Raw genomic sequence first — 25,806 nt, 5'->3', positions numbered from 1 at the left:
TGAAGGAGAAATTACAAAGAGCTGCAGAGAGCTGACTTTCCATGAGCAGGGTCAGAAAGGATTCCTGCACGTTGCTTGTTTCAATAAGCAATGTGGTGTTTCCTCTGTAAAAATTAAAAAAAAAAAAAACAACAAAATCTGTGCTGAATTTTTTTTCCAGGCTTCTAATTAAGACACAATCAAGAAATCAAGAAAGGCTTGGGATTATTTTAATTACAGTACTTTCCAGTCTTCAACAGCTGTTCAAAAAACCCACCTGGATTGGTTTCTTTAACTTTGCAAATTCATTTTTTCTAGTGGAGCTGGCGTTGTAGTCCGAATAGTAGAGAAGTTAGAACATTCTTTGAGATGTTTGTCTTTGATTGAGGTACTAAACTATTAAAATCATAAAATAAGTATGGCTAGACCTGTTTAATTTGTGTCTCTTTTTTGTAGCTTTTTTTCCTGTAGTTTTTCAGTGCTAAATTTTTGTGAAACATTTAATTAGCACATAGTGTAAGTATTTTCCTTTTTTAAGACCCTATACCTGTGTTTCCTGTGTATCTGTACTCTTGGAAGTGGGTTGTTGGATCATACCTTTTATTCTTTAATTTTAAATCCTTGGCATTTTCTAGATTCTGACTTCAATACCATTCAGCACAGGACACAAAATAAAATGTTTATTAATGGTTTCAAATAGTTTAGCATCCTGAGTCTTCCTTTAACAAAGCTTTTGAGGTCTTCTTGAAGTCCAACCTCTTCTTATAGGGACTGTAATGGGATCTGATTATTTAATGATATTTTCAGCTGAGCTTCAGATAATTTTTGAAAGTTTGTTCTATAAATCTCATGGAAGATCTAAACTTTTTAGGATTTTGGTTTCTTCAGTTGATTTTCTACGGATGTCTAAGTGAAAATCTCTTTCTGGATGATGTCTTGTTATCTAGGACTACTTTTTCTGTGTCACTGGTGAAGTTTTTGAGGTGAAAGATAATATTGTGCTTCTCATTGGCTTCCAGCTGTGGTAATTCTTTGCTGACTTGTCACAGGGGAGCAGTGGGGTGATGCCGCTGCTGCCGAGTTCATCCTTGTGTATCCACGTCTCTTCAATCACCTCCCCTCTTTCTGTTCATGTGTGAGGGAAGAACACTTCTGACACAAGTTGCTGATACTGAATAGTGAATAACTTATCAGAAATCCTTTATTTTCAAAGACAGGTCTTTGGAGGAGTCATTTTTCTTATTGTGGTTTTAGTCCCTCTGGGCAGCTTAGAGGGCAAAGGTGATTTACACAGGTGAGCATTGATGCTGATCCTTGCTTTCCATGGATTGAGCAATTGCCAAATCACTTGGCTAAAATTTGCCACTTACATGCTGTCCCTATTTTTAGAGCTGACTTTGAGCCCTGCATATTTTCAGCATGCTTTGGAAGTACTAAAGATACGGACTAGAGTCTGTACATGAAGCATTAGTATTTCATGTTAGGATTGTAAACTTTTTCATGGTCACTAAGCCTAGCCAAATTTATTTGAGGTTTTTAGGTTGAATGAACATCAGTAGCCAGGCTGAATAACTTAAATGTCCTCGTGACCAACATACTCAAATGCTTGTGTTCCCTAGGATTCCCAAGGTGGGTGTTTTCCACTGCAAGCCTGCATATATTTTTTTCATTTGCTTTTGTTTTACCATCTCTTGTTTATGCAAACCCCACAACTTTCTCAGCCATCACAGCTGCCAAGAAGAGGCAGAAATATGGGGTCTAAGCAGAAAGTGAATTTAAAGAATCCACAACTTTATATGATGCAAATTAAAGACTGCAGAATCTTTAAATGAAGCTTATTGTTTTTAGGTGGCTCTGGTTAATGGATTTTTCACATCTGATTGGCAGTACTCTTCTCCTCTTATAGAACCAAGGATGTAGGAGGAATTAACATTGTGTCTCTTCCCACAGAACTGTGTTATTTTTGTGAAAACAATTTAATTTTCCAAGTAATAAATTGGAGGACAGCACTACTACCAGCCTCAGTCAAGGCTTGTTTTCCTGTAACTCTTTGGAAATTATTATCTTTGGCACCTGGAAAACTTAGTTCAGTTCCTTTTCTTTTTAAAGGTTCTTTATGTTCATTCCTGTTTCACATGTGACTGAATGATTTTATGGTAGTCAGCATATGGGAACTGTTAAAATTGTAAAATGATTATCAGACCCATTTGACCAAGATCTTAATTCTGGACTTTTGTATTCTGCAATAGCTGGGGATAAAATGCCTTGTCCTGTTGTCAAGACCTGAATTAAAAACAATAGGGGACAATGAGATACTTTTATTATATTTTTTTTTACATTCAGGTCTTATCTCTGCAACTTGGAAATACATAAATATGCTTGCACTTCACGTATTTTATATTCCTGATTACTGCCTTGAATGAAAAGAACATACTTCAGTTGGTTTTAGATATTTGCCTCCTATTTCTGTGCTTGCAGGTTCTAATTGACTGGATTAATGATGTGCTGGTGGAGGAGAGAATCATTGTCAAACAACTTGAAGAGGACCTTTATGATGGGCAGGTGCTGCAAAAGCTGCTGGGTGAGTTCACACAAGAGAACTGGAAGGGCCCAAAATTAACCTCTTCCTGCACACAGCAGCAGGTCTGTGCAGTAACTCAACATCTCAGGGAGATGCTTGATTTCACTGAAAGCTGCAGCCTCAGCTTCTCCATCTGTTCTCCTCAGGCTGCCTTCTGAGAGGGGAGGAAATCCAGATGATTCCTAGGTATCTGTTTTATGGACTAAGTGTAGTCCAGACAGCTGAAATAAGGGTCGAAAAGGAGTGAAGAGGTTTGTGTTTATGGTGCCAAGCAGAAGCCGTGCAGTGCAAAATTTTGTCAGTATGGTTTAGTTTTGAAAGCTGTTGGGCTGAGAGCTGCTTTGAGGTCCTGGTAGTATTATTTTGGGGGGAAAAAGAGAAAAAGGGAATGCATGGCAGCAGGTATGTGCTCAAAATGTGCACTTCTGTGTGAATGACACACGAGGGGATACACTCAGTTGAGAATCTGGGATTTTTCAGCCCCCTTCCATCTTTGCAATGTGTGTGTTGATGCAGGAAGCATAGTGGAGAAGACTTGTGATAATGAAGTGATTTATGGGGATGCTTTCGGCCAACAAGGAGGCTTGAGGCTTCCAGTCTCTTGTAAATCCACAGTTTCCTAGCCAGACTGCCCTCAGCTCACTTCTGCTGTGTTTTCAAGAGTGGGCTGGGCTGTGGGGGGTGTGTGTCACAGTGGGGCAGGAGGACCTGGTGCTGATGGGTGCTACTTGCTGGATTTTCTGCATGTGCCCCTTAAATGACAGGTGTCTGGATGAACATCCACAAGCCTTAAAATTGGTTAATGGCAGTTAGCTTCGCATGCAGTTGTAACCCCTCAAAATAACAACTTGAGGAATGAAACAAGAGTACTTTTAACACTTGTGGGTTAGACTGCAGCCAGGAGCCTCCAAATGTGGTGCAGATCAGCGTTGTACAGGTAATTTTAGCTGGGGAATATTTGTTGGAATCCAGTAGTTCATAGCATGCTTCATAACTCTGCTTCTTCAGCTGGCAGTGGGTTTCACTGCAGCTGTCTCAGGTATCACTGCTTCCTCACGCTCCCTGTGGAGCCATGGCTCCAGCCTCAAGCCTGCAGACATTTAGAAGGTGCTTAGTTGTACCTACATGTGTGTGTATGTAAGACACTGAGGGGCTGGAGCGTGTCCAGGGAAGGGAACGGAGCTGGGGAAGGGGCTGGAGCACCAGGAGGGGCTGAGGGAGCTGGGAAAGGGGCTCAGCCTGGAGAAATTAAACTTCAAGTGGTAGTTAACCATTCCTTTTGAGTGAAAGGTGTTTTGTCTTGATAACCCCTTGTTTTTGGGCGTGGCTAAGGACAACAGCTTGTCGCTGGGCTTATGCTGAAGCAGTTTGAAACAAGATACTAGCAAATGACTGATCGAGGTGGAGCTCCTTGTTTAGTTAATTTAGCAAGGGACAAGTAGTGCCACTCAGAGAAGCTGAAATGACTTGGTACACAAGATTCCAGTGTGAAAGGAAATAAATTTGTTTGCTGACTGTCAGCTAACCTGGGCTGAGAATAGGTAGAAGCCCTAACATGGGACTGAAAAATTAATTTGCTTGTTTTGGTAATCTTGATAAAATAATATTGATTAAAATTTCCCTACTTTAGATTGCTAGAAACAGTAAGGATGGTCAAAGTATTTATTAGTTGATAACCTGCAAGTCTTTTCTCTTTGGCTTACTGGACTACTTTCATATTGCTGCCACTTTGAAAAAATAAATAGATATCTTCAGCTGGATAAAGCATCCAGAAGAAGCATGTCTTGAACTTGAGAGCAGAAATATATCCATTATTGGAATGATAGGTTTTGACAACTCTGAAACATTTCTGGAAGAATCTTTAGATTCTTTAGTGCCTTATTTTGTGAAAGCAGTTTTGGTGAAGCATGTTTTTTTGTTTTAAAGAGTGGAATAGTGTATAATTGGAATATGGCCAACCTGTCCTGACCTCCTGGACGGATCAGCACAGTGAGTTTGGCCACATTTTTCATGGGTGTGGAGAGAGAACAGAGATCAGCTGTTCCCATTGCTCTGATGGCTGGAGGGCTCTACCCCGCTTTCCTCAGCTCCCTGCTCTTTCTTTTTTTAGAGAATTTTAGCTCCTGTCTCTTTTGCAAGGGCCACAATGCAGAGGAAGAGAAGAATGACTTGTCTACAACTTTGGCCACAAATAATTATATTATGTTAACAGAATTGAAATGTTAGTAGTGGAATTTTACACATTTTCCCGCATGATTTCATTTTGGAAGTAATCAACTATGATGTGACAATGTCAACAACATGACAAGATTGTACCAACTTACTTTTTAAATTAGTTCCACTGCCTGGGTCATATGAGTCTTGAGGGTTTGAGGATGCAAAATGTGCTTTAGCTTAAATTCATACCTTCAGCTAACCTGAAATAAAGCTTATCAAGCTGAAGTAAATGTTCACACAAAATATTTCCAGTTCTTTGTCCTAAACTAACTTTTAAAAAAAGTCCTGTACACCTCTGCAGATTCCTTGCATAGTGAAGGCTGTGTTGTGCCAAATGCTTTTCTGCAGTGAAAGAAATTGGGAGGTATAATTTATATTGCTGCTAGCTTGATGTCTAGCTGAAAGTTGTTACATATTTTGACACCTGATTGATGAGCATGTTCAGCTAGACTTTACCAGTTTTGTCACATTTTTATTGGAACTGACACGCTCTGGTGAAAGTTTTACTTCCAGCTATTTTTCCTTCCAAGGAAAAGAATTCTCTTAGAAAAGTTCCAGTGGACTCCAGTGGTTTGTGCTTGTTATTCCCACACAGTTTAATCCGGTCTTGCCTGTCCTTTTTATTTATTTATTTCGTTTGTTTTCCAAATGCAGAAAAATTGGCTGATCGTAAACTGAATGTGGCAGAGGTGACACAATCTGAAATTGGTCAGAAGCAGAAGTTGCAGACGGTCTTGGAAGCTGTCCATGATTTACTTCGACCCCATGGCTGGACAATCAAGTGGAATGTTGACTGTAAGGACTCTGTTATATTTTCTGTCTTAGAAAGTTTGTTATCACTTAGGAAGTCTCATAAGAGGGCTTTTCTCCAGTATCCTCCAGCACAGTGAAAAGCAAGTGGTTGGGTCTGCCTGTCTGTGTTGAGCAGAGAGGGTTTGGAGTTTTAAGTTAAGCTTAAAGGAAGGGCTGAATCTAGGCTTTGCTACCTGTGAAGTTACATTGTAGGCCTTACTAATTCAGGAAAAAGAGGAAGAAAGATTAAAAGACTGTGTTGACCAAAAGCATTTGTCACTGCCTTTTCCCCCAGAGCTGTTTATTTAAAAGAACGCCTCAGTATGATTTTACTTGCTTCATTTCCCTTGTTCCCTGCAGCCATCCATGGCAAGAATCTGATTTCCATTCTTCACCTTCTGGTGGCTTTGGCAATGCATTTCCGAGCTCCCATCCGGCTGCCTGAGCATGTGTCAGTGCAAGTGGTGGTTGTACGGGTGAGTACCAGCTCCTGGGAGGAACAGAGCAGATTGTGCAGTCCTGGGCCTCCCATCTCTTGTCATTTAGAAAATGTGTCCCAGTTGTTTAGTGAGTCCCGTGCCCATGTGTAGTAACTGCTGGACTCTGCCCAGCAGGCTGCTGCTCCCTGCGAGCTCAGCGAGGTTTCCCAGGGCTGTGTGATCAGGCGCATCCCGGAGTCCATTTGGGACAGCCCCGCGGTCTGGCTCCGGCAGCCAGCAGCCTTACAGCGCAGGGGTGGTAAAGAAGGCAGAGAAGGGTCTCTCTTGAGGGTTTGGGATGGCTTTAGTCACACCTCGTCCCCTCGATGTTCAGAGGTAGAGAGACAACAGGGTCTGGGTGCGGGGTGGTTTTGTCCCTGGGCAGGGTTGGGGTACAGGAGGCAATAGGGAGAAAAACGGAGGGAGTGGCCAAGGCTGGGGAGGGAACAGGGGGAACATACAGAGTCAGGGGGTTAACAGGCCACCACACCCATGGGAATGCGTTTTTGGATTGCATGTGCTTACGTGTGACCCCAAGAACAGCACGTCTTTAGTAGGTTTGGGGCCAGCCTTTGCTCCTGCAATAGCAAGCTGAAAGTATGCAATGGGATTTTGTACAAGGGAGCATTGGGCCTGCCATTTGTCACTCCAGTACATTTTTTCTTGCTATGCATTTTTTGTAGAGAAGCCATTGAAACCTCAACAGCACAGGAAGGAGTTTCAGCACATAGAATCTCCCTAGTCTGGAATGCTTGTTAGCAGTGTTGTTTTTCCCCAATGACTTCATGTGCAGACTTAGACATGTTGTTTTCCTTGGCGGGCCTGACAGACTTTCATCATTTCTTTCACAGTGTTGTGTTTTTGTTAGCTTTCCTTAGATATGGAGAAGAGATCTGACCTAAGGATCCCTGACTGCTTCCCCCCTGCCCTAGATACTGCTCTCGTTATTCCTTTCTCTGCTTGGTATTGACCATTTCCTTTCCCTCTACAAAGACTCTACTTTCAAGCATCTGTACTTCTGCTTTTTCCTTGCCTTCTATGCCAGTGAAAGCTTCTCATATCTGTAACATGGGAAGCCAGTTTTTCTGCTGAACCCCAGGCAGATGCATTCCAGCTGGCACTCTGCTCCTGTTTGCTGTGGCACTCGCTCTGCAAGTGCCATTTACTGTTCCAGCTGTCAGGCTGCAGTGAGTTTCCTGTCAAGAATAAAGAAGATAAAGTGATCCCACACCCTGTTTTGAAAACTTGGATCCCCTTACAAGATGCAGGGTGGTTGATTAGATGAGCCCCATTTTGCTTTGTATTTAAGTAATGGTGTTTTCCAGGCTGCCTGCCTGGATGCCCTAGAGGTGCAGGGTGTGATGTTAAATGAGAAATTGGTGGATACTCCCTGGTTCACAATAAATGTGTGTATTATCTATAGGAGGTGATTTTGAATTGCTTTAGTTCTTTCAGAACTGAAGTCAGAACTTAACAACAGTGAGTTAGTTATAAGGTAACATGAATGTAAATAGGAGACTGATTTCTTTTTAACTTTCTTTTGACTGTCTTGGAAAGAGGAGGAGGAATACGTAAATATAAGCTGGTCAGCAGTTCTCTTACACCCTGATGCTAGAAACCTCCTTTTACCCAGTACAGTGAAGTGTCTTCTGTAACTGCAAAGTCAGGAAAAAACATTAGGCCTCCTTTTCATTGTCCTTAGTTCAAGCTTCAGAACCCTCCACCTCCCCAGCAGAGGGAATGCTGTGGAGAAGGTTTACACTTCTTTTCCTATTGGAGAGATATAGAGGAGACACCATCTGGTTCACCAGAGTACCTGGATCTTGAGACTAGGATGACAGGGTGACATAAAGGCTGACAAGAATCTAGGGATGAGAGAGAGAGCAACGCCTGTGTCCCCAAGAGAGTGCCTGAAGGTGTCAGGTACAGTGGGAGTTAAGTCAAATCCTACAGGCTCTTGCTCTTGGATCTAGAGCCTGGAGTCCTGGAGATGGTCATGGCTGCAGCTGGCCCTGAGCAAGAGGAGGCTTGTCTCAGCCCCTAATCCACTGCTAGGAAAAGCTTGCAACTCTCCAGCTTTGTTTACTTAAACGGAAAGCAAGGGGTGGTATGAAGCAGAGCATGTTTGTTCTGGAACGGGAACTTTTGCCTTATAGTTTGGTAAGCTGAATTTTTGTAGTTCAGTGCCCAAAATCTAGTTTAAAAATACATGCTGGTTCTGTAGCACAGATCTCTTTAAATGCATTTTGTTTAGCTTTGTTATACTAATGGCAAACAGAATGGTGATGAGGTTAATATTGTTCCTAATCCACGTAAGGAAACTACTATTCAGAAGATTATTGCTATTATTACCAATTTGTTGTCAAATGATCTCTGATTACATATCCCAGTAATGAATACGGTTCTGTCAAACTAGATCACAGTTAACATAAGGTGTTAACTGAGAGGTTTTCTTTTAAATGCCTCTTTTTGCTTGGAAATACGTTTGAGGGGGTTAATAAACAGTTTAAGAGACTTCTGTGCAAGTCTTTCAGAACTGACCCTGCAGCAAGAAAACCATGCAAGATGCTGTGGGAGTATGGTGCAAGAACACACCCACACTGAAATTTTCAAAACTTGCTAAGTCTCATTTTTGTGGTTGACTTTGATTATCTTTATCCACTTGTTAAACTGTCCTCACACTGTGCAGATCCCCGAGGTGCTTCTTCCCCAAAAGGACTGTGCTTACACCATGAAAATAAACTGGTTTAGCAAGTTACTGCTCAGCCAAGTTGTGTGCATCTCCACAGCCCATCCCAGAGCAATGCAGGACCCCTTATGAGCTCGTGTAAGTGCTGTGGGCTCTTTCTTCTCTTACTTTCACTGTCCTGATCCTTCAAGTGAGATAATATGACAGCACTGTGCTACATGGAAAATATTTACCCAGATCTCCACAGTTCAGTGGTGATTCTACCCTTCCATTAAATTCTTCTCTTCATTTAGCATCTTGAGGTGTCAGATGGAGAGCTTCTTAAGGTTCTGTATATATACTTTTTTAGATTTAAAATAGTTGATTTAGAGTCTGAGAAAGATCTGTAGTTCAATCTGGATCTGTCAAACAATGCACTATCCTTTTTTGGTCCCGCACGGTTCAGTTTGCTCAGAAACCCACAAGCATTTTGGATATGACTTCCTGTTTTGCCTTCCTTGGCAGGAAGAACCTTTACCTATCTATCTGTCTTTTTGTGTTATGTGGAACAACTAAAAGACCAACCCAGTGGAAAAACACTTTTGTTTTTATTATTTCATAATGGCCTCCATGACGTAGCCCCTCTCAAGAGCAGAGTTCCTGAAATGTAGTTACTTGGAAGTAACTTGAAAGTCTTTTCGAAATCAACCTCCAGAAATAGTTTTCTTTGTGGTTTCTTTGTGTGAAATAGGAAATTGGGTGACCATGGCAATATATGCCCAAGTTATTCAAGAAGGGTCCCAGCAGAGCACGGCTTTAGGTGGGCCTTCTAATTAAAATCCTGTGAGTAGCTACTCTAAGTGCTGAGTTAAGAATCTAGGGTGATACCTGCTTTAATGCTGGTGTCACTCAACACATACCTGTCATTCCAGCCCTCCTCAGTGAGGGCAGGGAGGAGAGAAACTCTGTTGGTTTCAGTGGTGCTTCCAGTGAGAACTGAGAAATACTGAGATTTTCCAGCTGACTCTACTGCCTGCTATTCAAAATGTAAGCTTGCATGGTGAAGAAACACCCTAATTCAGGAAAACAAAAAAGTTCTCAGAATGAAGTGTAAAAATTGTCCTTGAGGCTCACTGTGTTGGTTATTTTTACAAGGCTCAGGAACTGTCATCTTTTATGCTTAGCTTGCCTCAGCCTTATTCTTAAAATTGCAGCATGCCCCACCTTGGTGCTGCTGGGAGATCTGGGGTGTTTTTACAGTAATTCCCTTCTAGTCTGAGTTGCAGACTGAAAGGTCAGAGTCAAGGCAGGATGAAGAATAAATGTGTCTGGTGCCAGTGGTGGAAGGAATCGAAGTGTTATCAAGGAGTGACATTTGCTTTTTGATTGCAAGGTCAGGGGACCTAGGCTTGCTGTGAGAGCAGCATGCTCAGCTGCCTGGGAGTGGGGGCAGTGCTTCCTTTTCCACCAGCTGGGGAGCCAGTGTTGGAATCCATTCCTCTTTCTTATCAGGCACTTGGAGGCATTACTCACTAGTCATCACTTACTGAGGTTTTGTTCACAGGTTACAGCATCTTCTCCCTGGGGTACAGGATGCCTGGAAGGTCCCGAGCCCTGTGTTAATAAAGCAGAGATGTGGTGGGATGGAATAAAGACAGCATTGTTTTGTATGCAGGAAAATACTGCCCTGTCAGATGCTTCCTCATTTTTCCATCCATGCTGTCATCCTGGCTTTTCCCCCAAACCTCCTGGCTCCATTCCCATGGCTCCCTCGGGGGAGCAGGATGAGATAGAGGTGTGATAGGGAAGTGAGCGATGTGAAGACGTGGCCAGCTGGCAGCACCCAGCCCAGGGCCCCATCGGGTACGGAGCTGTAACAGCTCCCCCCATGCCTCCAGCCAGGCTCCCTCCCTTCCAGCAGATCTGCCTGCCTTCATTTCTTCAGTAGGAAGTGGAGGGGCAGGAGTCCCTCTTGCTGATTTTTAGGTCTCATTTCTCATTTCTTAAACTGCTTCTGGGGAAGGATGTGTTTCTCCTCAAAGCTGTTTTCCCTAATAAGTTCTTGCTTGGGTTTCAGCTGGTGAAAACAATTGAGATGGTAAAAGTGTGCAGAACTTGTGCCTGGGGAGTGGTTTCCCTGCTTACCTGAGCTAGGAAGCTTTATTAACCCTCCCCTCAGTCATTCTGACAGACCTGGTTCCTAGATGGCTGCTGAGATTTGAGCTCTTTTTGTCAGCTTTTTGAGCACAGGGAAGGGAGGAAAGAAATTCCTCCATTCAGGCATAGTTTTGAAAGGAGCCCATGGAGATGTTAAGCAAGTTTTTCACTCAGATGAAAGCACTGCCAGCCTCAGAGGTGTTTTGAAATGGAGTCTCAACGTGTGCTATTTCTCTTGGGTAGAGACTCCTTATTCATGCAGAAAATTATGCCAAGGAGGGACAATCCAGTATCAGGGAGATACTATTCACTGTGAAGTCATTAGCTGAGCTTTTTGTGCTCCCTATGTTTCCTTGGAGGATGTGTCCCTGTCAGGTGTGTGGCAGTGGCCCCGGTGCCATGCCTGCTCTAGGAGAGCTGTGCCAGCACTCTGGAGCCCTGGCCTGGGAACAGCCACCTGTGTCATTTCAGTCCCAGAAGAGTCAGGCTGCCAGATGTGGCAAACTGCTGCTTGGCACCGTGACGTGAGCAGCTGCCCTGCGGGGATCTCAGACGGGGCTGACAAACTCTAAATTGTGTTCTAGGCATGGTGTTGACACTGGTCTGAGGAGAATTGTTAGTGAGGTAGTTGGCTGCAAATATAGGTGTATAAATACATTTCCCAAACATCCCCTTGGCCGTTGGCCTGATCAGTGCCCCTGTTCTGGGGGTGAATCCTCCTGTGTTGGTGGTTTTACCTCTGCCTCTGTGAAACTTCGGGAATTCATCCAGTTCTGCCCTCTGGTGTTCTGAAAGATGCTGAATGAGCCCCTGATGAGCTTCTCCTTTGCTAATTCCATCTTCCTTTCCAGAAACGTGAAGGCCTCCTTCAGACCACTCACATTTCGGAGGAGCTGACGACCACGACAGAGTAAGCACAAAACGCTTCGGTGCAGGATGTGAGACCATTTCTAAAGATGAGAGAGAAGTTTAATCTTCCTCTTTCCTTGCTAAATTAATGAAATCCCTTCATGTGGTGCTTTTTTAACTATATGGAAATGACTTGGTCTCTGGAAGTATGCTACAAGGGAGAAGTATCCTCTGGACACTTAGAAGTCTTGTGTCTTGTGTCTTAGAAGTTTTTAACTGAAAGTGACTTTTGTGAGCCTTTTTTTCCCCCCTGCCTACAGGACATAGCTATATATATCTGCTTTCTGCTTAGTACTGTTTTCTCTATCAAGTGAAGCGCTAATATGTAGATATTTTGGGGAAGAATTAGTTTGACAAAAGGCAATTCTTCAACATACCTCTCAAAACTGAAGTGATACAGTTAAAACTGTAAGGGGAGAAAAGCTCAGCAAAAATAAATAAATAAACCTCTTCCCTCTCCAGTTTTTGCACCAGATTACTTTGCTTTATATTTTTATAGCCCTTTTTATAAGGGGAAGGCTAGACAATGCATTTGGGTTTCAGCTGAAAGCTGAGATTTTCCTTCACATGGCCTGAAGGCAGCTCTTCTAAGAGGGGCTTACATGAGCCGTCCCTCAGTTTATCAGTGTATTGGCTCCCTGTAGAGTTGGCTCAGCTTCCCGTGGCTTTGAAGATAAATGAAGCACCATGTGGTGCTTAGTGGGGAACATCTTTCAGATGGAAGCACTCAGAAATGAGATCATAACGTCTCTGTGTGGACATTAAAGGTCTTGTAGTGGTTTTTGTAGGATCAGAGCTCTGGCTCAGGTTTGTAGGCCAAAATTCCTCCCCTCTCTCCTATGCCCTTGAACAATGCAGTAAGCTTGTGCTCTCGTCCAGATGTGGTTTGCAAGATGTAATCTGCAGGCTGGGGCTTGGACATTTTCTAGCAGGGAAGATGTTTGCAGATTTGCATGTGTGTTTATACACATATTTTATGGAGCTGTTTAATATTACACAATATTAAGAGGTTATGCTGTTTAATGTGTTGCATATCCGGGTACACGTACACCTATGGAAAATGCAGTGATAAGCAGAATCCCACATTCACTGAATACTTTCAAATTCCTCTATGCAAATCAGGGCCTGAATCTCAGCTGATAAAAACGTGCATATGTCTGATGATGTCACTGGCTATGTATGTATTATGTGGCAGTTTTATTTACATAATATTCACATATAATGTATGTTTTCTTCAGAGAAAACAGTCTAAAGTGAAATAGATGGCTTTGCTTCTTGTAAGATGTTCGGTTTAGATTATATTTGTGGAAAATGCACACACAAGCACATTTAGTCATTCACCCTTCATCATAAAAAGTATGGAAAACAAGTCATAATTATGCATAAAATGTAATTAAGCATTTTCATTAATTGCAAGTGGATTTCCCTGACATGACTGGTGCTTTGCTGGAGACATTCCTGCAGCACGTTGGGTCTGGTCTGTGATGTGCTCAGCCCCCTGAGTTTGCACAAGTGGTTGGCCCTCTGGATATTTCAGGAGAGGCTCTTGTTAGGGCCGTACTCTTGTCTTCCAAAACTGATTATTCATGGACTAACTTCATGTCTTTGAATGCTCTGACTTGCAGGATGATGATGGGAAGATTTGGTAAGTAACAAACTTGACTCTGAATTTTTTATTTATTTTTTGATTTATATGTGTCAGGCACAGAAATCTGGTCACTTTTTCTTTCAGCAGATCAAGACAATGGGGTTGAGCAATTCCATGAGGTTGGAATGTATTGCAGGGGAGCAGGTTTTGTTACTCCATGCAGACGTGGAGTGCAATGGGTAGGACCATTCTTGAGCTCTTTAGATTGGTCTGTGTTGTTTTGGTTAATTTTTAAGTAATGAGTAGTAACCCTCCACAGGATGGACATGGAGGGGCTGGAGCATGTCCAGAGAAGGGAACTGAGCTGGGAAAGGCTCTGGAGCAGCAGGAGGGGGTGAGAGAGCTGTGGGGGCTCAGCGTGGAGCAAAGGAGGCTCAGGGGGGACCTTCTGGCTCTGCACAACTCCCTGACAGGAGGGGGCAGCCAGGAGGGGTCAGGTTCTGCTCCTACAGAACAAGAGCAAACAGACTCAAGCTGTGTTGGGGAGATGAGGCTAGATATTAAGGAAAACTAGGGAAAGGGTTATCAGGGCAGTGGTGGAGTCCCCATCCCTGGAGGGTTTTAAAGCCATGTGGATGTAGCAGCAGCACCAAAAGCGATCAGTTTTATTTAGAAGACCAGGGTTAGTGCTGGCCTTGGGAGTGCTGGGGGAATGGTTGGACTTGGTGATCTCAGAGATCTTTTCCAGCCTGAACAGTTCTATGATTCCAGAGCTGAAATGCTGCACAGGGCAATGTTTCCTAGGACTGTTTCTTGGTGGCTTTCAAGTAAAAATCTTTGTGATCCCCAGAAATGAGAGTTAAACCTCCCTTATATTATGACTGTTTAGTTCATACATGAAAACTGCTGAAGCAAAGGGCTGTGGCACAAGGTCCAAAGCTCTGTTTATCTGCCCACCTTCAGCAAACAGTCAGCCCTATCTAATTCCTTTGCATGGAGAATCTTATCTCCTCTGTATTTGCTAGACTTTAGAGTTTAGGCCTTATCAAATGTATGTCTGGTCTTCTAAACAAAACTGATAGCTTTTGGTGTTGCTGCCAAGAGATTTTCCTTTCTGCATTTATTTTTTTTTTAGTGGCATTAAGTCATTTCTCATTTTAAAGATGTGTGCCCCTGTAAAGGATGGGGAAAAAAAGTAATTTACTTCCTTTATTTGCCCATTATAATATGTGAACACTATGATTTCTTCTCTTGCAGCATACCTACATTAAATAATTATAAGGCACTTGGAAAATAAGTAATGTCAGGGAGCTATAGGGGCTAAATAATAAATCTTCAGATACCAACGGAATTTAGATAATAAATGTTTGTTTATTTAACAGTAGGAAACTATTAAAATGTGTTCTGTAAATAAAAAGTATTTTATCGTGGAAAAAACTATGTTGAAAACAGATTGGATTAGATATTGATAGACAGTGCTTTGAAGGCAGAAACATAATTTAAATCTTTTTACTGTCTGTAGGGTTTGCTCTCCATACACTGCTGAATCAGAATTATCTTGAGTTAGTTCCAAGCTTTACTGATGCCAGGGGTGCTACCAATAATTTTAAATTAACCAAGTTAATATCTGAATTTGATGCTGAGTGTGGATGCAACCATAGCTATTTAAGTTACAATGGGGTATAAGCAGAATTTGTGTTTCATTTTAATTTTTCTTTCACCCACATATTTTGTGTATCAATTTTGAATGGCAGAAAAGGGAAATCAGTGAATATGTTTATTTTCAGGTACCTCTAAAATTCCCGCGGCAGTTTGCTCTGGCATGTAGCCAGACACCAAAATAAGGTGCTGGCTTTTAGCTTGGGTCTCTGTTATGTGACTTTCTGAGGAAAAAAACCATTAAGCTTTGGGCAGGTAACCTGCTTCCTGCACTTGGCTGTTGGAGGTGTTTTGATTTTAATTTTTTTTCCCCCAAACCAGAGCGCGATGCCTTTGACACGCTTTTTGATCACGCGCCAGACAAACTCAGCGTAGTCAAAAAGGTAAAAAGCAAAATTCTAGCTTTATTTTCCACATTGCATTTTTTCCTGTGCTTTTGGAAAGATACTCAGAAACACCCAGCAAATAACAGAAGAGGAATCTGAAGTAGTGCAAAGGGTGTTTTATCCCCAAGAATCACTGTTGCAAAGCCAGGTGATGTTTTCCACAGTACCCTAAAATGTGATTCACCCATAAAGTAGTTTGCTGAATATAGAGCTTTTACAGAAGAGCTGCTTTTATCCAGGGCTCTTCTGCTCAGCACTTATTCTTGTGTTCCCCTGGTTTGTCCTTAAGGCTGAGCATCATTGCACAACGTGTCCATCCAGACATATTTTTGACATGGCTTTTTGTGTCAGAGCAGAGGGGTAATGTAGCTGTTTATCTCTCTCTGCCAGCTCTTGCTGCTTTGGGGGAATATGTGAGAGACTCCATGTAGTTCCATCAGATAGTTCCAGCCTGGCTGTTAAGCTGCTTCTTAGGAGAGTAGTATGTGAAGATCACTGCTGTAAATTGTCCCTTCCCCTTCTATGAAATAGACAATGTGTGCATTTAAAATAATGCTTTGAAGTCTTGGGAAGATTTTTATCTTTCCAGTCTGAAATGTCTTTTAGGAAAGTGTTTTTAAGTGGATAAAGAACTAACTTAACTCTTTCCACACAATGAAAGTGGTAACACGCAGCTCTGTGTCCCTTCTGGCAGTGGTGTAAGTGGGCTGACAGATCTCTGTGCTTCAATCCATTAGCACAGATCTGGTTTGTAGTGGCAGGATCTTGCATCTGGAATAGAAATCCCAGACCTGGGCTACATCCTGACTGTAATCTGTGTGCTGGCTGCACACATCCCTCCAGGAAGAGTTGTGTGGACAACACCGTGCTGTTGACACCTTCTTCAAGCATCTGAAAAAATTAGTGGGGACAGTGGATGCACCTACTGCTCCCTTCATCTTTGGGCACCAATGTCATCACAGCCTTTTCCCAGGACACTAAAGTTTGCTTAATGTGCTAGGAAAGCTGCATGTAACAGCACCATCTGCTGAGTTCTGGCATCTGGTGCAACAAAAACATCAGTTCTGTCTACTTAGCTGTGCAAAAGCAGGCACCACACATCATATTATGTTTTTAAAAATGTCTTTAAGGGTTAGGTTAACACTTTCACATTGACACTGAGTGTAGTGTCTCACATCGCTGTTTCTGCTGGTTTTTTTCAATAGTCTCTGATCACCTTTGTGAACAAACACTTGAATAAACTGAATTTGGAAGTAACAGAGTTGGAAACCCAGGTAGGAGGCTTTGTCATCTTGTATGTAATCTGTGTAAATTGCAAATTTTCAGATGTGGGCTTGGCTAAGCAGAAGCAGATCTTCTTTCCAGAGTTTACTGAGCTATGAGAGATGGTTATCTTATTGTCTCAGCAAAAAAATAACTACAGCATCCAGAGAATTATACCAGGAGTATGGGTAATGCATTTGAGCCTGGATTAGTATAATACCAGTCATTCATTCACTGCTATTTTACTGCTTTGCTGAAATAAATAGGTGACTGGATCTGATTTGTCACAAGAAATTGTTGCTTCATGCCTTAGAGATACCCAAGAATTTATTTTCTAGAGGATATCACATGTGCCATATCAGGATCTCAAGTGAGAAGTCTTAGAACTGCATAACATTATCCCCCTTAGCCAGTCAGTAGCCATCTGGTCTGATAGGAACACTGAATAGGATGGCTGAAAATGTGTAGGATTTTATTTAATATTTGCTGAAACCATAAACAATTTATTTTGACATGGGGGAAGAAAAATCTTTTATGAAATTCAACTCCCTACGTGTGACAGGGGAAATCTATTTTCAGATTTTGATTAGATTTTGATTAAGGGCAGATTCGAATGTCTAACATGCATGATTTAAGAGAGATTGTGATTGAAATGACCAGGTTACTGTAATTGTCGGGCTGGGGGTGTATATAATGTGCAAACATGATTCCCAGGAAGTTTGGGGTTTTTTAACTACTGTAGTGAAGTTGGCAAGGTTCCTCAAGCAATTAAATGAACATGAGGGAAGCAAGAACAGACTCCTGAACCATCTCACACTTTTCATGCTAGCAAAAAAATAAATCAAAATATGTAATTTGGGCCAGGCATTCTTTGTTCTCCTTGTTTATGAATGCTGATGTACAAACAGATGCTTTCTCCTCGTATTTCTCTTTAGTTTGCAGATGGTGTTTACTTGGTTTTGCTCATGGGTCTCCTTGAAGACTATTTTGTTCCACTTCACAACTTCTACTTAACACCTGAAAGTTTTGATCAAAAGGTGGGTAGAAACTCCAGGTTATGTTCTTTCTGCATTATTATCACATGATATTTTTTCCAATTGTTGCATCCTTTCTCCTTGTGCCAGGTGAAACAGCACCTGGTGTAGTCTCTTCAGGAGCTGTAGCAAAGAGGCACTGGCTGTGGCACTCGATGGTTAAAACCACTAAAAATTGTTTGTGAAATAAATGGGTAAATTCCCCACAGTTGAGGAAGAAAGGTATTCTGTTACTGACATCAAACAACACATGAAGTTCATGAATATCCAGGATGAATAAACAGAATAATGAGTGCTCTGTACTGTACAGTACTTTGCATAATCAAAGTAATTTTTAGATCGTAGTACTGCCTGAAGTGTTTGTGTGTGTAGGTCTCTTGCTCTCAACCCCACACTTGCTCCATTGTCCTATGTCCCTCCTTGTGTTAATGATGAGAAAAGTGTTTAGGCTGTGTTTTTATGTCATCACCAAAAGTTTGCCTCTGTCTGCAGTTGTTCCCAGACCTGCACGTGCATCTGTGTGTATTTGGTCTTTATCAGAATGCCCTGAGCCTCAACCTGCTGCACTCCTGCATGTACCCCCTGCTTTTTATTCTGCCAGGTTCTGCTGTGCAGAGGACAAGTTTTGTGGTGGCTGAGCTGCAGCAGGAGAGGGGCTAGGTCAGGAGTGGAAACACTGGCTAAAGTTAAAAGATAGAATGTTTTGTAAGGTGAGCGCTGTTTAAAATGCGGTTTTCATAATGGCTTCCACACAGATTGTTGTGTCAGCCCCTCAGCAAAGGTACATCTCTGGGAGGGATGGTTATCTACTACACCTGACATCCTTTATAGCTTTCTCTTGCTGCTTTATCCCATTATCTTGAATTTTTGCCCTTGTAGAAATGCAGGGTGCTGAGCTGCAGCTAGCATCTGTTTGGTTACAATTTGATTATTAATGGTTGGAATTCATAAAGATTACCCAGTATTCCTGAAGTCATTTTGTGGTTTTGTGTGGAGACTTTGCCTTGAGGAATGAGAATTTGTAAATTGAAGAAGAGGAAAGCTCAGTGTTTTGGGGGGAAAAAATACCACGTTGAAAGTGATGGGTTTTGTCACAATGAATGAGGAGGAACTGCAGCAGGTAAAAGAGATTAATAAACTCCTGAGTAATAAGCTAGGTATCTCCAGAACTGTCATGTGCAGTAACAAAACTGCACAGAATTCATAATGCTAATTACCTTGCCTAAATTTCAGTGAGTGTGGACAAGAAATCGGCTATGCAGATCTCTTTAAATCATAATTTTTGTTCCTCAGAGGAGAGATTAAATGAAGACACCTACTTTCACTTTTTCTTTTTGTCCATTTTCTTTCCTCTGAATTTATGCTCCTGTGTGGTCTGTGGGGGCTTATTCAGAAGCTCTTTATGTACAGTTGTGTGTAGCTTGTTTTGTAGGTTCTTTGCACAGCCTGCCCAGGAACTGCCCCCACCAAGCACTTTATAAAGCATTTACTTCATTAGACAAATTCAATTTGATTTTTGTCTCTATTTTCAAGTAGAGGAAGCCAGAGCACCATGAGAATAAGAGATTAACACAAAGCAAGCAGCCTGGATCCTTCATGATAGGATGTTGATGTTGCTTGCTGCGCAGCTGATAATGACACAGAAAAGACTAATGTTGTTTGAAAATAATTCTGTGTGGTGTCCTCATTTCCTCTTTCTTACTTGCCCAGGTGTATTTGTCATCTCTGCTTGTTTCTGTTACGTTCCTTGTTGCCTGGATGGCAGTGATGTCTTGTTGTTGAACTTGGGGACAGGCAAGAGATAAAAAATGCAGCTCTGTTTTAATTGTTACTGGGAGCCCTCTGGCCTCTGCTGTAGAGGCTGAGACTGGGGTTTAATGGGGTTTCTTGGTCCCTGTGGGACCCAATCCCATTTTTACACTTGAATATCTGGAAGTCTTTTATTACTTTGTATCAAAAAGTGAGTATTTGCCCTATTATGATACAGGCTTTCATTTCTTAGTGGCTCGTATTTACTTTCTGCCATGCTTAAACATATAAATGTTTATTATTGATTTAAATAGAATTATCAAGTACGCAGAGAATAAAGCATCTAAAAAATTTGATTGAAGGTTTTTGTTGCCTATACAACTCAGATATTCTAAACACTTTACCTCTTTCAGGTGCATAATGTTTCTTTTGCTTTTGAGCTGATGCAAGATGGAGGCCTGAAGAAGCCAAAAGCTCGCCCTGAAGGTATGGATGTGCCACGTGGCTTTGAACTGTGTATAAAGTCATCAAAGTGCAATTCCATTTGAAGTAGCAATAGTACCACAAAGTGGAGCTGTGAATGGGCCCCTTGACAATTTTCCAAAGGATTCACTGTCTGTGCCTGGGGTATATCCTACCCGTGCTTCTTGTCTGGAGCAGATTCACTGAGGTGTCCAGGTGGAGCTTTAGTGAGTCATTCAGGAGCTGTTCAGTGCTACATTATAAATTCAGCTGGTGCTTTCAATACCAATCCAAGCAGAAAGCTTTTCGTGGTCTAATTCTTGTAATTCTTACAGCTGGTGCTAGTCTGGACTCCTGTGATCAGATTTCAGTTGACAGATAACTGGAAGGCTTCAGGGATTTTTTTTTTAGCAAATGATCTTGATTTATGTGGATGCAGGAGTCAGAACTAAAAAGTGTAAAAACTTGAAATTTCCCTTTAAAGTCTCTGAACTTTAATTATTGATGAGGTCTGCATTGTTCCTTACACTAGGGATAAAAAGAGGAATTAAAACTTTATGACTGCTAAATGAGCAATTTTTATTCCTGGTGTTACAGACTACGTATGTGTTAAAAGCTTCTGCACAACAAAGGAAAATGAGGAGCCTCCAAGTAATGTTTGGCCTGACCTAAAATGAGACAAAGTGGTGATAGTAAATAGATTAACAAACAGGGGAGCTGGTTATAGAGGGGGGGAAAAGGCTACAGATAGTATTAAATGGCTTATATATCCTGTCAGTACTGTTGTTGTAAACTGGGGGATGACAAGTGCTCCTGAAGAATGCTGAAAATACTGAAAAGAATGATGAAAACAAGAAGAGGTTACCTTTCCAGAAGGCTTTCTTACATCCTTATGCTATCATGAATGGTAAAACACTACAGCAGATCTTTCGTTTGCTTGTGTAGATTCAATAAACAGCAAAACATGCTTTTAAGTGTTTTACTGATTGAAAATGTAATAATTAATTAATTTGGCTGGAGAGCAAATTACCTTGTATGGCTTTCCTTTTTTGCTTTTTGGTGCTGCAGGATATACAATTTCTTGTGTGTTTTCCTTCCTCGTCCCTATGTGTGGCCATTCCCGGCAGCAGTTCCCAGCTGTTGGAGTGAGTGTGCTCATGTGGTGTCTGTGTGGCTGGAACTACCTGCAAAACTGGCTGTGGCTCTTAAAAAACTGCTCCCTTGGAGAGGACAGTCACATCTTGGGAATGGCTTGTCACTGTAGTGTCATTTTAAGATCTTGGCAGTCATGTAATACATGTTTCACAGAACAATAATTCATTGTGACAGAGAATCTGAAGCTCTGCAAAAAAATTCTGTGTATAGTTGTGCTCTGTTAATGCCATACTCTGATCCATTGTTTGTTCATCAATAGGCTGGGAAACCTGTCATGTGAATCCACAGCATGAACTGGGTAGTAAATGCCTCTTGAATTAGAATCATAGAATTGTTAAGGTTGGAAAAGACCTCTAAGATCATTGAGTTCAACCATTAACCCAGCACCATCGTGTTCACCACTAAGCCACATCCCCAAGTGCCACATCTACGCAGCTTTTAAACTCCTCCAGGGATGGGGACTGCACCACTTCCCATGGCAGCCTGTTTTGATGCTTGACAACCCTTTTGCTGAAGAAATTTTCCCAGTACCCAATCTAAACCTCCCCTGGTACAGCTTGAGGCCATTTCTTTTCTTCCTGTCCCTTGTTCCCTGAGAGCAGAGCCTGATCCCCCCTGGCTGCCCCCTCCTGTCAGGGAGTTGTGCAGAGCCACAAGGTCCCCCCTGAGCCTCCTTTTCTCCAGGCTGAGCCCCTTTCCCAGCTCCCTCAGCCCCTCCTGCTGCTCCAGCCCCTTCCCCAGCTCCTTTCCCTTCTCTGGATGTGCTCCACCCCCTCAATGTCTTTTTTGACATGAGGTTCCCAAAACTACCCCCAGGATTTGAGGTGGTGGGCCTGGCTGTCCAACCAGTTTAATTAGTTGCAGGATTTAAGGAAAAATGTTGTTTAGAGCAAAACATAATTTTTATCCCTATAGCCTGTGCTTTCTGCAGTGCTTGCAAGAAGGGACCTCTTGTTAAGTCTTGTAGTGTGTCTGTGTACAGGTGTAAACAAAAATAGGACCATACAGGTCATTTCCTCCTCTCTTGTTCTTCCAGCCAAATTCAGTAGATTGGGCCAGCAGCAGAACTTGGTGCTGAGTCACTGCAGCAGAACTATGTTGTGGTGTATTAATTTGGTGTATCTTCTAATGAGGTTGTTTTGGAGTGTGAAAGTTTGAAATTAATGGATTATTTTAAACTACTTTTAGAGTGTATGGCCACTTTCAGTTAGCATTTTATTAGCTGTTGTTGATAATGTTATGGCTGTGCATGTTTTATCTTATGATAAGAAACAGGAGGCTGAGAATATGCTTATTCTTGGAAATGCCTGTTAGACACTGATCAATAAGGAGCACTGCAATTGCCCACACAGGGAGGATGCATTTCACACTCTGTACTCTTTAATGCAGCAGTCAAAGACATAACAAGGTCTGGAACTTAGGAAAATGGCAAATGGGAATTACAGTATAAATTTTGCAGCAGTGGTTATTAACCATTGGTCTGCATTGTCAAGGAATGTAGGTGAAATTTCCACCACTGGAAGATGTGAAAACAAAAAGAAAATTAAGAAAAAATTAAGAAAACATGCAGTGTTAAGATTGTGTTTTAATTGTAAGCTCAAGGCAGGCTTTTCAAGGTAAAGTCTGTTGTACATCAGATCAGACCTTGTGGCCACAGTAGTTTCTTCTGGCCCAAAATTTACTTGTCATCGCACCACTGAATAAAGGAGCTGGGTCCATTATTTATTTTTGTGATGGGGCAGGGTCTGAACCTTGCAAGACTTGACCACTTTGGGCCGTGTCAGCTGAGAGGGAGTTTACAGTGGCCCAGGGAAGGGACCCATCCTGCCTTCAGTGAGAAACTGGAAATGGATGGCATGAGACAGAGAGAGTCAGTTGGGAGGAGTGGGGCAAATACATGCTGTGGATCTCTGACCCCTAGAGAGCTGACTGGGCCAGCTTTCTTGGCCTTTTCATAGTGCCAGCACTGTGAGTTTATTTGTTTAGCAAACAGAAGTGACTGCCAGCATCGGTGGGACAAATCTCTTGATGGTGGTCTCATCCCCAGGTATTTGCCTTGGTTTCCCAGCTTTAGAAATGCATGGCCCTTGCAAAGTGTGGTTTCCCGTGGCTAACTTTACATTTTAAATCCGTCTCTGAGGAAACTCTCTTGTTACACAGGAACCAGTGCTGATTCTGGCTGTTGACTTACTGAAAATTCTGTGGTAGTAAGCAACTTTCCATGATACCTGGAAAAATCAGAAGCCTGCTTTGTATTTAGTTATCCATATAGGACATTTCTTTTTCCAGGGTGTATGACTTCACAGCAATTAGGATCTTTCTTTGGGGCAGGAGAAGATTCTTCTGCAAATGCAAATTGAAAATCATAAATGAAATATGTAAAATAATACAGGAAAAAAGGGGTAGAAAGAATGTTTGAAAGATCACTGGATGTACCAGATGAAGTGTGGGGGTTAGAGTGGTATCCACTGTGGAGTGGGAGGGGAGGGGTGGAGAGGTCCTGGCAATGATTCTTCAAAGCAGGCAGTAGGGGTTTCCCTTGCACCTCACCTTAATTGCACTTGATCTGTTAACAGTTTGCTGTCTTCCTAGGAATTTTGATGATTTTTTGTCTGTTCTTCCTTATTTCTGTTTCCATATATTATTGTTCACTGTATATTTTTTACTTCTTCCTCCTCATTTCTTACATGATATATCCAAGCTTTCTTTCTACCTCTTCAGCTTTCTCTGTGCTGTGCCTCCCCCAAGAATCCCTGCATTCTTGGCATTTTATTATAGTATAGGTGGAGAGGTGCTAACAGGAAAGCTTTTTCTTGAGAGCTGTTCCAGACCTGTTCCCTGGCCTGGCATGATAAGGAGGGATATTAAATAATAAAAAGCTTGGAGTCTGCTAAGGATTCAGGCTTTGTTAGTTCATGGACTGTATCATTGCACTGCTGTGGTTCAGTACCTCATGAGGTGTGCGACTGCTTGTTCACTCCTTCCGTGGCCAGGAAAGTCATCAGGAGTATTTCCCAAAGCCTTTATCCCAGGTCTCTGGCAGAAGCAGAGATTGATTTCTCTGCTGATCTCTACTGATTTCTCTGTAGCCAATTTTAGCTGAGGGGGAATTACTTTCCCCAGAGAGAAGTTAGCTGTGATTGATAGTAAAGCTGTTTCGAAGTGCATCATGCGGGACATTTAAAAGGCTTGTCTTTGGGAGATCAGAACTCTGTGGGTTTTTTTTTTTTATTCCTGATTCCAGTAGCTCAGAGATGTGGGGACTTCTGTTCCTGTCAGGACAAACAAGGGGAAAACAAAATGCAAAATAAGGATTTCTCCTTTTCTTCCACAGATGTTGTCAACTTGGACCTGAAGTCTACCCTCAGGGTTCTGTACAACCTTTTCACGAAGTACAAGAACGTTGAGTGATGCTGGAAGCTGCTGAGGTCTCTTCATCCTTCAACCTCCTCAGACAGAAGTTACAATAAACACGCCCTCTGCATGCTCCCATTGTGCCTTATGCTATGTACTTCATGCATTCTTCCTACAGTTGATGTGTTCTCTCTGTAGCTGTTTGTAAGACAATCCCACTAAAAATGATGCATGTGTATTCTCTAGGTCACTTGAAAACGTGTAGGTATTTCACACTTTTACCAGATGGATCAGTTGTTTGCTATAATCCACAAATGTTCTTTTGAGGAAGGAAATACACCACTAACTACTTTATAAGCAGGGAAAACATGAGACCTTCCCTTTGTGTCTCGAGCTTCTTTGCTTCTGCAGAAGACTTTCTTTTGCATACTCCTTGGTTGCAACTGGCATTTAATGGTTTTCCAGCCTTAAGTGTTAACAATAGAAAATCAGCATTGGAATTTGTTTAGAAGCTGAGCCTTTTCTATTAAATAAGATTTTGTGTGTTCTGTTGGGTGGGTTGGGCTGAGGGGAATTACAGGCTCTGTCTGAAGCTAATGGCAAAAGCTTCAGTTTTTGTGTTCACCTCATTCTGCTCAGTGTTACTTCCATTCAGTGTTTACACAGAGTAAGTCTTGCAATGGGATGACCAACTAATCTTTTGATGTCTAGTTTTTATTTAATCTCTTTTCTAGAAGAAATTTGGTTGCTAGGGCCACTGTCACCCGTTAAGCAGGCAGCTTCAGTCAGGTTGGTCAGGAGCTGATCACATAGGCACAGGTTGGATTAGTGCATTTCCCCCAGTCCTTCTGAAACTAATGGGGGAATGATGAGTTTGGTCTCATGTGTGGAACTGCTCCTGCCTGCTGATGTGGGTGGTGCAGCGCTGCGTGCTGGGGGCTGTGCTGGAACAGGAGCCATCTGAGTGGATTTTTGAGGAGAGCTTTGTGGAGGAAATGGGATTGGCATTTCCGGAGTAAATGATTTGTGGAATATGCGTTCAATATCACACTTTTCCTTCGAGCACAGAGAGGAGAGATTTGATTGCTGCTTTTATGTTCACAGCAGCAACTTCTGTTTTATGGGCAGCCATTCCTTTGGGTGAAACACTAAGCAGAGTGCCCTGAAGGAGAGCAGGTAGAATTGCTCTGCTCCATGGGCTCCCTTGAGTCCTGTTGTAAGTCAGCATCTTCTTTCCCTAAAAATAGATTTCTTACACCAAACATTATTTGCCTTTGAGTGCAGGTTCAAGAGGAAACATGCTTTTTGAATGGTATAATTTTACAAATGGGATGTTTCTCCTTCCCTTCTCAAACATTTGTTTCATCTCAAAGG

The 25,806-nt window shown here is 42.1% G+C and overlaps 1 protein-coding gene across 2 annotated transcripts in view; it reads left to right on the top strand.

Moving 5' to 3' along the window:
• PARVB (parvin beta) overlaps positions 1-24,660 on the top strand; it is a 52,561-nt gene extending 27,901 nt beyond the window's left edge. For both annotated transcript variants that reach the window (XM_042051226.1, XM_042051227.1), the window contains exons 4-13: positions 2,458-2,560; positions 5,432-5,572; positions 5,930-6,045; positions 11,725-11,783; positions 13,408-13,427; positions 15,351-15,412; positions 16,621-16,689; positions 17,614-17,715; positions 19,875-19,947; positions 24,413-24,660. In XM_042051226.1, coding sequence (XP_041907160.1) covers positions 2,458-2,560; positions 5,432-5,572; positions 5,930-6,045; positions 11,725-11,783; positions 13,408-13,427; positions 15,351-15,412; positions 16,621-16,689; positions 17,614-17,715; positions 19,875-19,947; positions 24,413-24,489 — 822 coding nt within the window. In that variant the 3' untranslated portion in view covers positions 24,490-24,660. The remainder of the gene's footprint in view (positions 1-2,457; positions 2,561-5,431; positions 5,573-5,929; positions 6,046-11,724; positions 11,784-13,407; positions 13,428-15,350; positions 15,413-16,620; positions 16,690-17,613; positions 17,716-19,874; positions 19,948-24,412) is intronic.
• The last annotated feature ends 1,146 nt before the right edge of the window (positions 24,661-25,806 follow it).

This window comes from Corvus kubaryi, unplaced genomic scaffold, assembly GCF_017639235.1.
Source record: "Corvus kubaryi isolate FWS band 111438036 unplaced genomic scaffold, C.kubaryi_AGA036_p1.0 74, whole genome shotgun sequence".
Lineage (NCBI taxonomy): Eukaryota > Metazoa > Chordata > Aves > Passeriformes > Corvidae > Corvus > Corvus kubaryi.
This window is presented reverse-complemented; position numbering and strand designations above follow the sequence as displayed.